Genomic DNA, 12725 nt, shown 5'->3' on the forward strand with positions numbered 1-12725 from the left:
TTTCAATTTCAGTTCTTGTGATTGGTCCATTCATCTTTTCTATATCACCTTGGTTTAGTCTTGGAAGGTTGTACTTTTCTAAGCATTTGTCCATTTCTTCTAGGTTTTCCATTTTATTGGCACATAGTTGCATATAGTAGTCTCTTATGATCCTTTGTATTTCTGTGATGTCCGTTGTTACCTCTCCTTTTTCATTTCTAATTTTATTGATTTGAGTCCTCTCTCTTTTTTGCTTGATGTCTGGCTAGGGGTTTATCAATTTTGTTGATCTTTTCAAAGAACCAGCTTTTCATTTCATTGATCTTTTCTAAGGTTTTGTTCATTTCTATTTCATTGATTTCTGCTCTGATCTTTATGATTTCTTTCCTTCTACTAACTTTAGGTTTTGTCTGTTCTTCTCTCTAGCTGCTTTAGATGTAAAGTTAGCTTGTTTATTTGAACTTTTTCTTATTTCCTGAGGTGGGCTTGCATTGCTATGAACTTTCCTCTTAGAACGGCTTTTGCTGCGTCCCATTTGGAGTGTCATATCTTCGTTGTCATTTACTGCTAGATATTTTTTAATTTCCTCTTTGATTTCTTCAGTGGTCCATTGGTTGTTTAGTAGCATGTTGTTTAGTCTTTTTTGCAGTTTTTTTCTTGTTGTTAATTTCCAGTCACATAGTGTCATGGTTGGAGAAGATGCTTGATATGATTTCAATTTTCTTAAAGGTACTGAGGTTGGATTTGTAGCCAGGATATGTTCAATCTTAGAGAATGTTGCATGTGCACTGGATAAGAATGTGTATTCTGTTGTTTTTGGATGGAATGTCCTGTAAATATCTATTAAATCCATCTAGTTTAATGCATCATTCAGGGCCTGTGTTTCCTTATTGATTTTCTCTCTGGATGATCTGTCCATTGCTGTAAGTGGGGTGTTAAAGTCCCCCACTGTGATTGTGTTATTGTCGATTTGTCCTTTTAAGGTCGTTAGCAGTTGCCTTATATATTGTGGTGAACCTATGTTGGGTGCATAGATATTTAAAATTGTTACATTATCTGCTTGGTTTGCTCCTTTGATCATTATGTAATGTCCTTCCTTGTCCCTTAAAATATTCTTCATTTTAAAGTCTATTTTGTCTGATATGAGTATTGCTACTCCAGCTTTCTTTTGATCCCTGTTTGCATGAAATGTTTTCTTCCATCTTCTCACTTTCAATTTATATGTGTCCCTAGAAGTGAAATGGGTCTCTTGAAGAGAGCATATATATGGGTCTTGTTTTTGAATCCATTCAGCCAGTCTGTGTCTTTTGGTTGGGGCATTTAGTCCATTAACATTTAAGGTAATTATTGATATGTATGTTCTTATTGCCATTTTATTAATTGCTTTGGATTTGTTTTTGCTGCTCTTTTTTCTTTCCTTCTTCTCTTGTTCTTTTCTGCCTAGAGAAGTTCCTTTAGTATTTCTTGTAGGACTGGTTAAGTGTTGCTGAATTCTCTCAGCTTTTGCTTATCTGTGAAGGTTTTGATTTCTCCTTCAAATCTGAGTGACAGCCTTGCTGGGTAGAGTAATCTTGGTTGGAGGTCTTTTCCTTTCATCACAGTAAGTATATCATGCCACTCCCTTCTGGCCTGCAGAGTTTCTACTGAAAAATCTGCTGATAACCTTATTGGGGTTCCCTTTTATGTTATTTATTTCTTTTCCCTAGCTGCTTTCAAGATTTTCTCTTTGTCTTTCATTTTGGTCAGTGTGATTAGTATGTGTCTCAGGGTGTTCCTCCTTGGGTTTATTTTATATGGTACTGGTTGTGCTTCCTGGATTTGAGTGAGTGATTCCTTCCCCATGTTAGGGAAGTTTTTGGCTATTATCTCTTGGAATATTTTTTCTGTCTTCTTCTGGCACCCCTATAATACGGATGTTGGTGTGTTTCATGTTGTCCCAGAGTTCTCTGAGACTCTCTCCATTTCTTTTCAGTCTTTTTTCTCTTTTTCTTCTGCATCCGTAATTTCCACTCATCTGTCCTCCACTTCACTTATTCATTCTTCTGCCTCATGTATTCTGCTGTTAGCTGCTTCTAGTGGATTTTTTTTTTTTTTGAGCAAGTGGCCGCACTTGCGGCATATGGGAGTTCCCAGGCTAGGGGTCGAGCCACAGCCACTGTAGAAGCAATGCCGAGTAGTTATGTTGTGAGCCACACTGGAAGTCCTCTAGTGAATTTTTTATTTCAATTATTATATTTTGCATCTCTTCTTGTTTAAGTTTTATATCTTGTCTCTTTGCTCAGTGTTTCCTGTAAGTTATCCATCTTTGCCTCCAGTTTATTTCCAATGTCTTGCATCATCTTCAACATCAACAGTCTAAAGTCTTTTTCCTGGAGGCTGAGAATCTCCTCCTCACTTAGCTGATTTTCTGGGGTTTTTCCTTTCCCCCTCATCTGAGTTATAGTCCTCTGTCTTTTCATTTTTATAGTTTTTTGGTGTGGTGACCTTTTTACATAGAGTAGAATTGTAGCCTCTTTTATTTCTGATGTCTGCCCTCCTGTGGCTGAAGTCAGTATGGGGTGCTTGCTGTAGGCTTCCTGCTGGGAGGGTCTGATGCCTGCCCACTGGTAGGTGGAGCTGCTTCTAATCCCTCTGGTGGGTGGGGCTTAGTCTCTGGATGGGATTAGAGGCAGCTGTGTGCCTGAGGGGTCATTAGGTAGCCTGTTTACTGAGGGGCAGGGCTGTGATCCCACCTGGATTGTTGTTTGCCCTGGGACTTCTCAGCACCTGACTGATGGGTGGGACCAGATTTTCCCAAAATGGCCACCTCCAGATAACGGCATGCTGCTGAATATTCCTGAGAGCTTTGCTTCCAATGTCCTTCCCTCACAACAAGTCACGTTCACCCCTGTTTTCCCAGGATGTCCTCCAAGTACTGCAGTCAGGTTTGACTCAGATTCCCATGGAGACTTTGCTTTGCCCTGGGACCCAGTGCACGTAAAAGTCTGTGTGTACCTTTTAAGAACGGGGTCTCCATTTCCCCTAGTCCCGTGGAGCTCCTGCATGCACACAAGCCCCACTGGCCTTCAATGCCAGATGCTCCAGGGGCTCTTTCTCCCCATGCCAGATCCCCACATGTGAGTGAATGATGTGTGGCTCAGAACTCTCACTCCTGTAGGTGAGTCTCTGTGAACCAGTTAGTTTTCAGTCTGTGGATCTTCCCACCCAGGAGGTATGGGGTTGTTTATATCACGAAATTGCCCCTCCTACCTCTTTTTGTGGCCTCCTCTTTTTTTCTGGAGTAAGATATCTTTTTTGAGGTTTCCAGTTCATTTGGGTGAAGAGTGCTCAGTCTTTAGTTGTGAATTTTGTTGTTTTTAGGAGATAGGTTGCCTCTTAACATATTAGAGAAAGAGTTTGGGAAAGGCATAGAGATTTTGCATAAAAATTAGATCATTATCTGCTTTCAGATTATATTTTAGTTTTAAAGTTATATTACCAAAATTTAAGTGCCCCTGTAAATTTGCTTCCCATTTTTTAAGGTCTTATGTAGTTTTTTATCTTTATGTAAAATTTGTGTTTTTTTACATTTTCCAATATTACCAATATGTTAGAAATTGTTGGCCAAAAATAGTTTTAAAGAACACACATTGATCTTATGTAAATTATATAATTCATTAATAATTTCTTTAGAGGTAAAGAATATAGCATCCTTGGTGCTTTTTTTTTAACTTCTAAATTATGACTATAGATTTATGAAAATCTGGTTCTGTTGATTACCTAGAATTGGGAAAGACTTCACTTAGTATAACTGTATTTAGGTGTTCGCTGATCTTGACGTTTGGTAAACATTGTTATAAGTTTACTGCCTTTACTACCACACAGCTTTTTACTTAAGAATTATGTTAGGCATGGTTGCCCATGACTACTTGTATAAGTCACATATGATTACTAGGATTGATTAAGCTTCAGTCCTCATGATAGTTTGTAGCAGATAATAGCTTACTCTGTATAGGGTCTTTGAAACCTTAAAAACAGATGTATTTTATTCCTTGATAACCATTTCATTAACCATCTTTCTTCAAAATAGACCAGAAATACTGATGCTTTCATTGATTTGCTAGTGCACCGAACAGCACATGGTGAATTTTATGAGCTTTAAAAATGTGATAGTTTAAAACTTGCAGCATGATTTTCTAATTTATCCTAAGTGTTTTAGGATCATCTTTATTCCATTTAGAGTACTTTAGCCCTTGCTGTATGTGTGAAGAGATGGGAAGGGGCTTCTATATGTGCTTTTACTTTTTTTTTTGTCTTTTTTTGCTATTTCTTGGGGCACTCCCGCGGCATAGGGAGGTTCCCAGGCTAGGGGTTGAATCGGAGCTGCAGCCACCGGCCTACGCCAGAGTCACAGCAACACGGGATCCAAGCCGCGTCTGCAACCTACACCATAGCTCACGGCAACGCCGGATCGTTAACCCACTGAGCAAGGGCAGGGACCGAACCCGCAACCTCATGGTTCCTAGTCGGATTCGTTAACCACTGCACCACGACGGGAACTCCGTGCTTTTACTTTTGAATAAACCTGTGTGATAAAATTGATTTCTTCCATTGTTTCCTTTATCAAGATTGGAATAAACATCTTTTCTCTGGCTTTTGTAAAAGGGGTCGTGGTGTAACAATGTCTGCTTCAAATCTGATAATGTTAACATGTTATGGAAAAATCCTTTTGAAGTCAGTATGCTTTATAGTAAATAACTCTCATTTGATCTTTAACTGGATAGTTTTAAAAGAACATTATTTTGTGTGGATTACAGGAGCTCCTATAAATGTTAAATGTTTGGGATTTTTCCTGGTTTGATATATTTTCTGTGTTGAAATTTAGTTTTGTAACAGTATGTCTTTGCAATACACAGTCAAAGCTCAGAGGGGGGAAAAAGGGTAAAACTTACATTTATACAGCATGGCATAGTTGAAAAAGTACTTTCAGATCTTTTATTCTATTTTTCTTCACCACAGATTTATGGTGTGATTTTTATTATCCATATGTTTTTACATGTGGAAAAAAATTAAGGTAGAAAATGATAATCTTAAACCTTGTCTTCTGACTTCCTCCCTGATGACTTATTCACACTATTTAGCAAGCCACCTGAAAAATAGTTTTCATGTCAGTGCATTTTGAAGAATTTTACTAGGTCATAGTATGAGACTGAATTCCACTTTGGAGCAAGAACTTCAGTGTGTTTTAACTCTTTTTTTCCTTTGCTTTAGCCTAAACACACCACCTGGAACTAAAGTTAAGCTTTCAGGCCTTGTGGATATAAAAAATGGATTTCTGCTCTTGAATGATTCTAATACCACAGTTCTTGGCGGTGAAGTGGAACACCTTATTGAGAAATGGGAGTTACAGAGAGTAAGTGTAAACTAAGAAAAATGGTTTGAACTTTTAAAACATTATACTCTTTTTATTGTATTCGCTATTTTAAGGAGATCTTCCTATAATGAATAGTAAAATTAGTCCTTAATGCCAGAGTTAAGTAGAACTCAACTCAGTGATCTTTACAGAGACTGTCTACCTTTGTTTAAATATATTGCTCTCTTAAAACAGGTGTCATTTTTCACTATTTGTTACATTTTATTACATATTTTAAAAGTCATTCTTTACTGACAAGTTTTCAAAACTGCCAAGATGCCAGTTATAAGCTATATGTAATGTATCTGTATATAATTCTTTCTGCAGAAAAAAAATGTTTGTGCATATGTATGAATAATGTATGAATATTTGTCTCATCTGTATATACAGGTACAAGTGAGTATTTCACTATAATGAGTATTTCACTATAATGAAAGGGTTCTTGTTCCATTTGCCTTCTAATCACATTATTTGATGTTTTCACCATTTCTGTTATCAATGTCTTTATGCTTCTAGTCATCTAGATTATCCAGTAATGGTTCTTCTACTTTGCTTCTGGCCACCAGTTCTATTGATCTGCAGCAGATCATTTATCAGTCCCTGGCTTTCAAGTCCCACTGCTGTTACTATTGTTTTAAGTCTCTTTCTTGGACTACATGCAGTAACCTCTTAACTGGTTTTACCACATATTCTTTCTTTTTCTTTCTTTTTATTTTTTTCTTTGTAGTGACGTACATGCAGCATATAGAAGCGCCTGAGCTGGGAATCAGAGCTGCAGCTGAGGCCCGTGCCACAGCCACAGCAACACCAGATCTGAGCCACATCTGCAACATGTGCAACTTGTGGCAACACGAGATCCTTAACCTACTGAGCAAGGCCAGGGATCAAATCCGCATCCTCATAGAGACAATGTAAGGTCCTTAACTCCTTGAGCCACAACAGGAACATTTTTCCATCTTCTAACTTATTGTCCTTCTGCCAGCTTATCTTCAGGATAATTCAGACCATGCCACACCCTGCTTTTATTTTAAATACCTTATCTTGGATTCAAGGCCTTTAATAATCTAGCCCTAGTTCCAGTTTACCTTTTCAACTTTCTTTAATTTTTTCACATAAATTTTTATGCTAGCCAAATGGAACTACTTACTCTTTCTTTGATTCTCTATGCTTTCTTCAGTTGTACTTTTGAAAAAGAAAAAAAGGTTTTCCCACAAATGCATTCATCTTATTTTTTCTCTCTGCATAGCCATAGTGTCCCCTTGCTTTTAGACTCAAATCAAATGCTTGCTTTTTCACATGGTGAAATATTTACTCTTTGAATTCTTGGAACAGTTTATTCGTATTAAGAAGCATATTACTTTTTACCTAGCACTAATATTATATTTATTCCTTATCTCCTTTAATAGATTGTAAACTTTTTGACGTTAGAGTTCTTATTTGAATCATCTTTATTCAATTCTACAAATACTTGTTGAACAATGTGTAGGTCTTGAGCTGGGCTTTTGCATCTTTATGTCATGTAGTCTACCTACCAGGCTTATAATAGAGTGTTACGTCCATATGGATCTGAAAAAAGGCTTTAAGAACTATTAAACTTATTTTATAATCAGATGATGGATCTGAGCCTTTATCTCCAAAGTGGTGGCCTTGAGTCTTAAGTGAAATAAACATAACAAGTAATTGTGAAATCAATGAATTACGAAGCACAAAAAGCTAATTATTCTTTGAATTAGAATTCATATTCTTGTGCCACTCTCAGATTTTGTCTGTGGTCTAAAGTGAGCTATGGGGCCTAGCAATATTTCAAGCTTTTGGTATTTTAAGATACTTTAAAATTTTTTCTTAGTTTGAAAGTGCCTTTGTTTGGGATGTAAGTAGTTAAGGAAATTTAGGCACATTTTGTATTCCTTAGTACTCATTCCTTATGATAGTAGTGTGCTACATTTTGGGCCGCTATACTATGCAGCGTAAGATACCATTCCACAACTGCATTGTTTGATTGGAAATGTTCCACAAGCAAGTAATTCAGAAGTGGTTTGATAATTTTATATAAATAGCCACTTTTATAAACTCTGAATTTCCTGGAGAGAAATCTCACCCATTTTATGTGATCTTTTCCTTTCACAAGTTGGTATATTGTATTTCTATTATCATTAGAGATTTTTAAAGTGTGGTAAAATGTCAAGTCAGACCAACACATTACATAATTTTTCCAGCCCAACCAGAAGTACCTCAATAATTGTAAAGTCAGTCAGAATTCCTAGGAATTTCCTCACCTCCAACACACACACACACACACACACACACACACACACACACACACGCCCACACACACTGATCAGTTTGACAGTTGTCCTTGTAATGTTTTATTATATATTTTTACACTTTGTTTCCTGAAAGCTATGCTAGTATTTCTTGTTAGGGAGCAATAAAAATTTACATGAAAAATAGTTTAAAAACATCTTAATATGATTACAGTTCCCTTTGGTTTTATAGTTTTTTGAATTCGGTAACCATAGAGATGTAGAAATCATGGAATGTTCAGATTACTTGAGCGTCTGGCAGGTGATACACATACCAGGTACACAGAAATTAAGTGTACCCATAGAAATCATAAACTCTAGAGTTAATTTTGGAGGTAATGGGGTCTTAAGATTCTTGCAAAATAAATAGGTGGGAAGAGAATATTGGACAGTATTTAAAGCATGTTGTAGTTGTAGCAAGTTGGTTACAGATAGGTGAAGAAAAGAAAAACTCAAACCTTGAAATATGATAAAGATGGTTCCATTCCAGATGTAATTTGCAGTGTAATGTAATTCTGTAACATTTCAATGCTTCCCCCTTACCTTCTATAACAGATTATTTAAATTTTTTTCTTTAAAAAATTGTCATAAATTGTGCATATAAGATTTAACATCTCTACCATTTTTAATTGTAAAATTCAGTGGCATTAAGTACATTCAAACTGTTGCACAACCATATATCTCCAGGTTTTTTTTTTAATCTTCTCAAACTAAAACTCTGTATGCATTAAATAATGCCTTCCCATCCTCTTCCCCCTACTCTGGCAACCTTATACACAAGGTGTGCCTCATAAAAGTACAGTCATACAATATTTGTCCTTTTGTGTCTGGCTTAATTCACTTAGCATCATGTCTTCATCCATTTTGTACATGGGTCAGAATTTCTTAACTTTTAAGGTTGATTACTATCCCTTTGTATATAAATAGTATATTTTGTTAATTCATCCACTGATGGACATAAGGGGTATTTCCACCTTTTGGCTATTATGAATAATGCTCCATATACGTGCTTGAGTTGCCACTTTCAGTTCTTTTGAATTTATACTCAGAAGTCGGGTTGCTGGATTGTGTAGTAATTTTGTTTAATAGTTTGGGTAACAGTTATATTGTTTTCTGCAGCTATTGCACCATTTTATGTTCCATCTGCTGTGGTCAAGGGGTCGTTTTTCCACATCCCTGCCAACCCTTATTATTTCATATATTTTGGATAATAACAGTTCTTCTAAGTGTGAAGTGAAATCTCATTGTTTTGATTTACTTTTACCTAGTTCTTAGTGATATTTAACATATTTTCATATGTTTACTGGCCATTTGTATATCTTCTTTGGAGAAATGTCTATTTTAGTTGTTTGTGTATTTTTAAATTATTTTTTGATTTATTCTGGATATCAAGTTCTTATCCTATATATGATTTATAAATATTTTTTTCACATTCCATGGGTTGCCTTTTCATTCTGTTGTTAGTGTCCTTTGATACACAAATATTTTAAAATTTTATTGAAGTTCAATTTTACCTGTTTTTTTTTTATTTCCCATTCTTTTGTTGTCATATCCAAGAAATCATTGTCAAATCCAATGTCATGAAGCTTTTTCTCTATATTTTCTTGTGGAAGTTTTATGGGGTTAGCTCTTTAGCTCTTAAGTTTAGGTCTTTGATCCATTTTGGATTAATTTTTTGTACATGGTGTAAGTTAAGAGTCAAACTTCATTCTTCTGCATGTAGATTCCCAGTTTGCCCAGCACCATTTGTTAAAGACTCTTCTTTCCCTAATGAATGGTCTTATCGTCTTCATCAAAACATCATTTGCAGAGTTCCTGTTATGACTGAGCTGGTTACGAATCCAACTAGTATCCATGAGGATGCGGGTTCAATCCCCTGGCCTGGCTCATTGGGTTAAGGATATGGCGTTGCCATGAGCTGTGGTGTAGGTTGTGGACGTGGCTCAGATCTGGTGTTACTGGCTGTGGCATAGGCTGGCAGCTGCAGCTCCAATTCCACCTGTAGCCTGGGAACTTCCATGTGCTGTGAGTGTGGCCCTAAGGGAAAAAAAATAAAACAATCATTTGACCATACATGCAAGGGTTTATATCTGGGTTCTTTAATAGTCTGTTTTCATGCCAATATTACACTGTTTTACTTTTTCCTTTTTTGGCTTATCTGTGGCATATGGAAGTTTCTGGACCAGAGATCAAATCTAAGCCACAGCTTTGGCAATGCTGGATCCTTAACCCACTGCACTAGGTCAGGGATTGAACCTGTGCTGCTGCAGAGACAAAGCCAGATCCTTAACCTGCTGTGCCACAATGGGAACTCCAGTACCACACTGTTTTGATTACTGTAATTTTGCAGTAAGTTTTGTAATTAAGAAATATTTTTGCTATTCAGAGTTCCTTGAGATCCCATATGAATTGCATTGAATCTCTGGATCTCTTTGACTAGTATTGACATCTTAACAGTATTAAATTGTGCAACTCATGACCATGGGAAGGCTTTTCTTTCATTTCTTTTAGCAATCTTTTTTTTTTTTTTCTTCTTTTTCAGCTGAACCCGCAGCATATGGAATTTCCCTGGCCAGGGGTTGAATCTGAGCTGCAGCTACGACCTACGCCACAGCTCTGGCAATACCTGATCCTTAACCCACGGCACCAGGCTGGTAATTGAAATAGCACCTCCAGAGAGACAAGCTGGATCATAAAACCTCTGTGCCACAGCAGGAACTCCTCTTTTAGCAATCTTTTATAGTTTTCTTTGTACAGATCTTCTGCTTCTTTGCTTAAGTTTATCACTGTCTATTGGATGTTAGTATAAATGGAAGCTTTTAACTTGCAGTTTTTTCTCAGCCTAGTTCTCAGCAATGACTCAAGGGAATTCCTGTCGGGTTTCTGAAACTTCTTTTCTGTATAGGGCTCCCTTTTTTGAGGTTCTGCCCCACAGTTTCCTGTCATTTCAGACTGCCTTGAGCTATGAGATTGATTTTCTCAACTCCGTTTTCTGGGCTCTGTCGGTATCATGCCTGCAAGCAGAAAGGCAGAACCACCTGTTTTTTTCCTCTTTCTCTTAGGGATTATAGTCTTGCACTACTTCTTATCCTATGTTTTAAAACAGTTGTTTCTTACATGTTGTCCAGATTTCTAGCTATAGAAGATTAAGTCTGACTCTCGTCCATTTATTAGGATGGAAAGTGGACATCTTGTAATGTTTTTAATTATATGATGTGTATTGGGAGATGGTTTGGCAGTTTATATGAGCTTTTTAAGGAAGCCAGAGTATAAACTGAAATAATTTTTGCTCTTTGGATCATCTTTTTCTTATATCTAAATTAAAACTGAGGAAAGGACCCCCTAGATAATTTTATGCATTTGCTGTTCTTATTTAAAATGGGTTAACATCTTGAATATAGCTTATAAAGAAATGTTCGTATACAATTTAAATTGCTCTTTGATCAATAAACCAAATATTATTGTTGTCTTTAGTCTTAGTTTTTTTTAATGTAACTTACATAAAATATATAGTATTCTTTTTATAATATAGAAGCTCTGTTTATAATGTAGGAGTATGTTTAAAATACATGTGATTTTTTAAAACTTATTTTCACCATTTTACATCATATTTTAAATATAACACTTTCTGTAACAATAATTATTTAAAATGCACAAAAAAACTTCGAAGTTGAGAAAATGTATGAAGTGACAACCTGTGTTTAACAGATAGATATGTATTAACACCTCAAAGCCAAAACCAATGGGAGAATGGGAGGGACAGATGAATGAGAGGAATCCTGACAATTCCTTATGGCACTTTTGAAGGACTTTATAATATGAGAAATTACTTTTGTTAGGAAGTTATTTTTTTTTAATTTACATAATATTTTGTTACCTCGCCAATCCTAAGTATGATAGGGGAAAAAGAAAACTAAAATTAGGAGAGTTTGAAAGCTTATTTTTATTAAAGAGCAATCAGTTGAATAATTGTTCAAAGTATAAATTGATTTTGCAAAACAAGATTTTTATTAAGGAAATTTTACTATAATTGAAAGTAACTTCCATATCGTAAACTATAACAAACTGATCTCTTTAAATAGCTAGCAGTTGTTCTCATCAGTATTGCTGTGAACTGTTTCTAGTCACAAGATTTCTGACACCAAATGTGCAGTTTTCCACATCAAGCAATTCTCTGTAGACATCAACTGGATGTCCTAAAATGTAGTTCATTTCTCACACCACCTGGAATTAGTACAGACCTCACAGGCTAAGAACTCAGTCTCCGGAGATTGCCCCTCACTTCAGGTGCCAGTTGCAAGTACTAGGTCCTGAGGTTACCAACACTTCTGTCCAGCTTAGCTACAAATCAGGAGTTTTCATGATCTCATACTCAGATTTGATAATTTGCTATAATGACTCACAGAATTTAAGGAAACACGTTACTTGCTGTTACTTTGTTATAAAGGATATTATAAAAATATAAATCAATCGCCCTTATTTATAAATAAGGGCGATTTAGAAGAGTCCTGAACTCAGGAGCTTCTCTCCCTGTGTGCATCACCCTTTTGGCACATGGATGTGTTTACCTAACCCAGAAGCTCCCTGAACCCCATCGTTTATAGGGTTTTTATGGAGGTTCATTACATAGGCATGCTTGATTAAATTACCACCATTTAACTCAGTCTCTATCCCTGTATTAACTCAGTCTCTAGCCCTCTATTCCCATGGTTGGTTGTTCTGGCAGCCAGCCCCCATCCTGGAGTTTTCCGGGGGCCCATTAATAGTCATCTCACTACTATAAACTTGGGATGGTTGTAGGGGCTTATTATGAGGAACAAAATATGCTCCTTACTGCTGTGACTCAGGAAATTTCCAGTGTTTTAGGATCTCCATTTCAGGAACTGGGGACAAAGACCAAATATATATTTCTTATTATGTAGCAATATCACAAATATGTTGTTTGCTAATAGATTTTTTTTGGTCAAAAATTATCATTTTGAAGGTAATTTCCAGAGAATGAATTTCTGTTGGAGTGTAGGTTTAGTATGCTTTAAAGTGAAATTCTTGCT

General features: G+C 36.2%; 1 protein-coding gene across 2 annotated transcripts in view; it reads left to right on the forward strand.

The window, feature by feature from the left end:
- TDRD3 (tudor domain containing 3) overlaps positions 1–12725 on the forward strand; it is a 181236-nt gene that overhangs the window by 84670 nt on the left and 83841 nt on the right. For both annotated transcript variants that reach the window (XM_047755867.1, XM_047755868.1), the window contains exon 5: positions 5230–5371. In XM_047755867.1, the coding sequence (XP_047611823.1) occupies positions 5230–5371 (142 nt within the window). The remainder of the gene's footprint in view (positions 1–5229; positions 5372–12725) is intronic.

This window comes from Phacochoerus africanus, chromosome 13 (genome assembly GCF_016906955.1).
Source record: "Phacochoerus africanus isolate WHEZ1 chromosome 13, ROS_Pafr_v1, whole genome shotgun sequence".
In the NCBI taxonomy this organism is placed as follows: domain Eukaryota; kingdom Metazoa; phylum Chordata; class Mammalia; order Artiodactyla; family Suidae; genus Phacochoerus; species Phacochoerus africanus.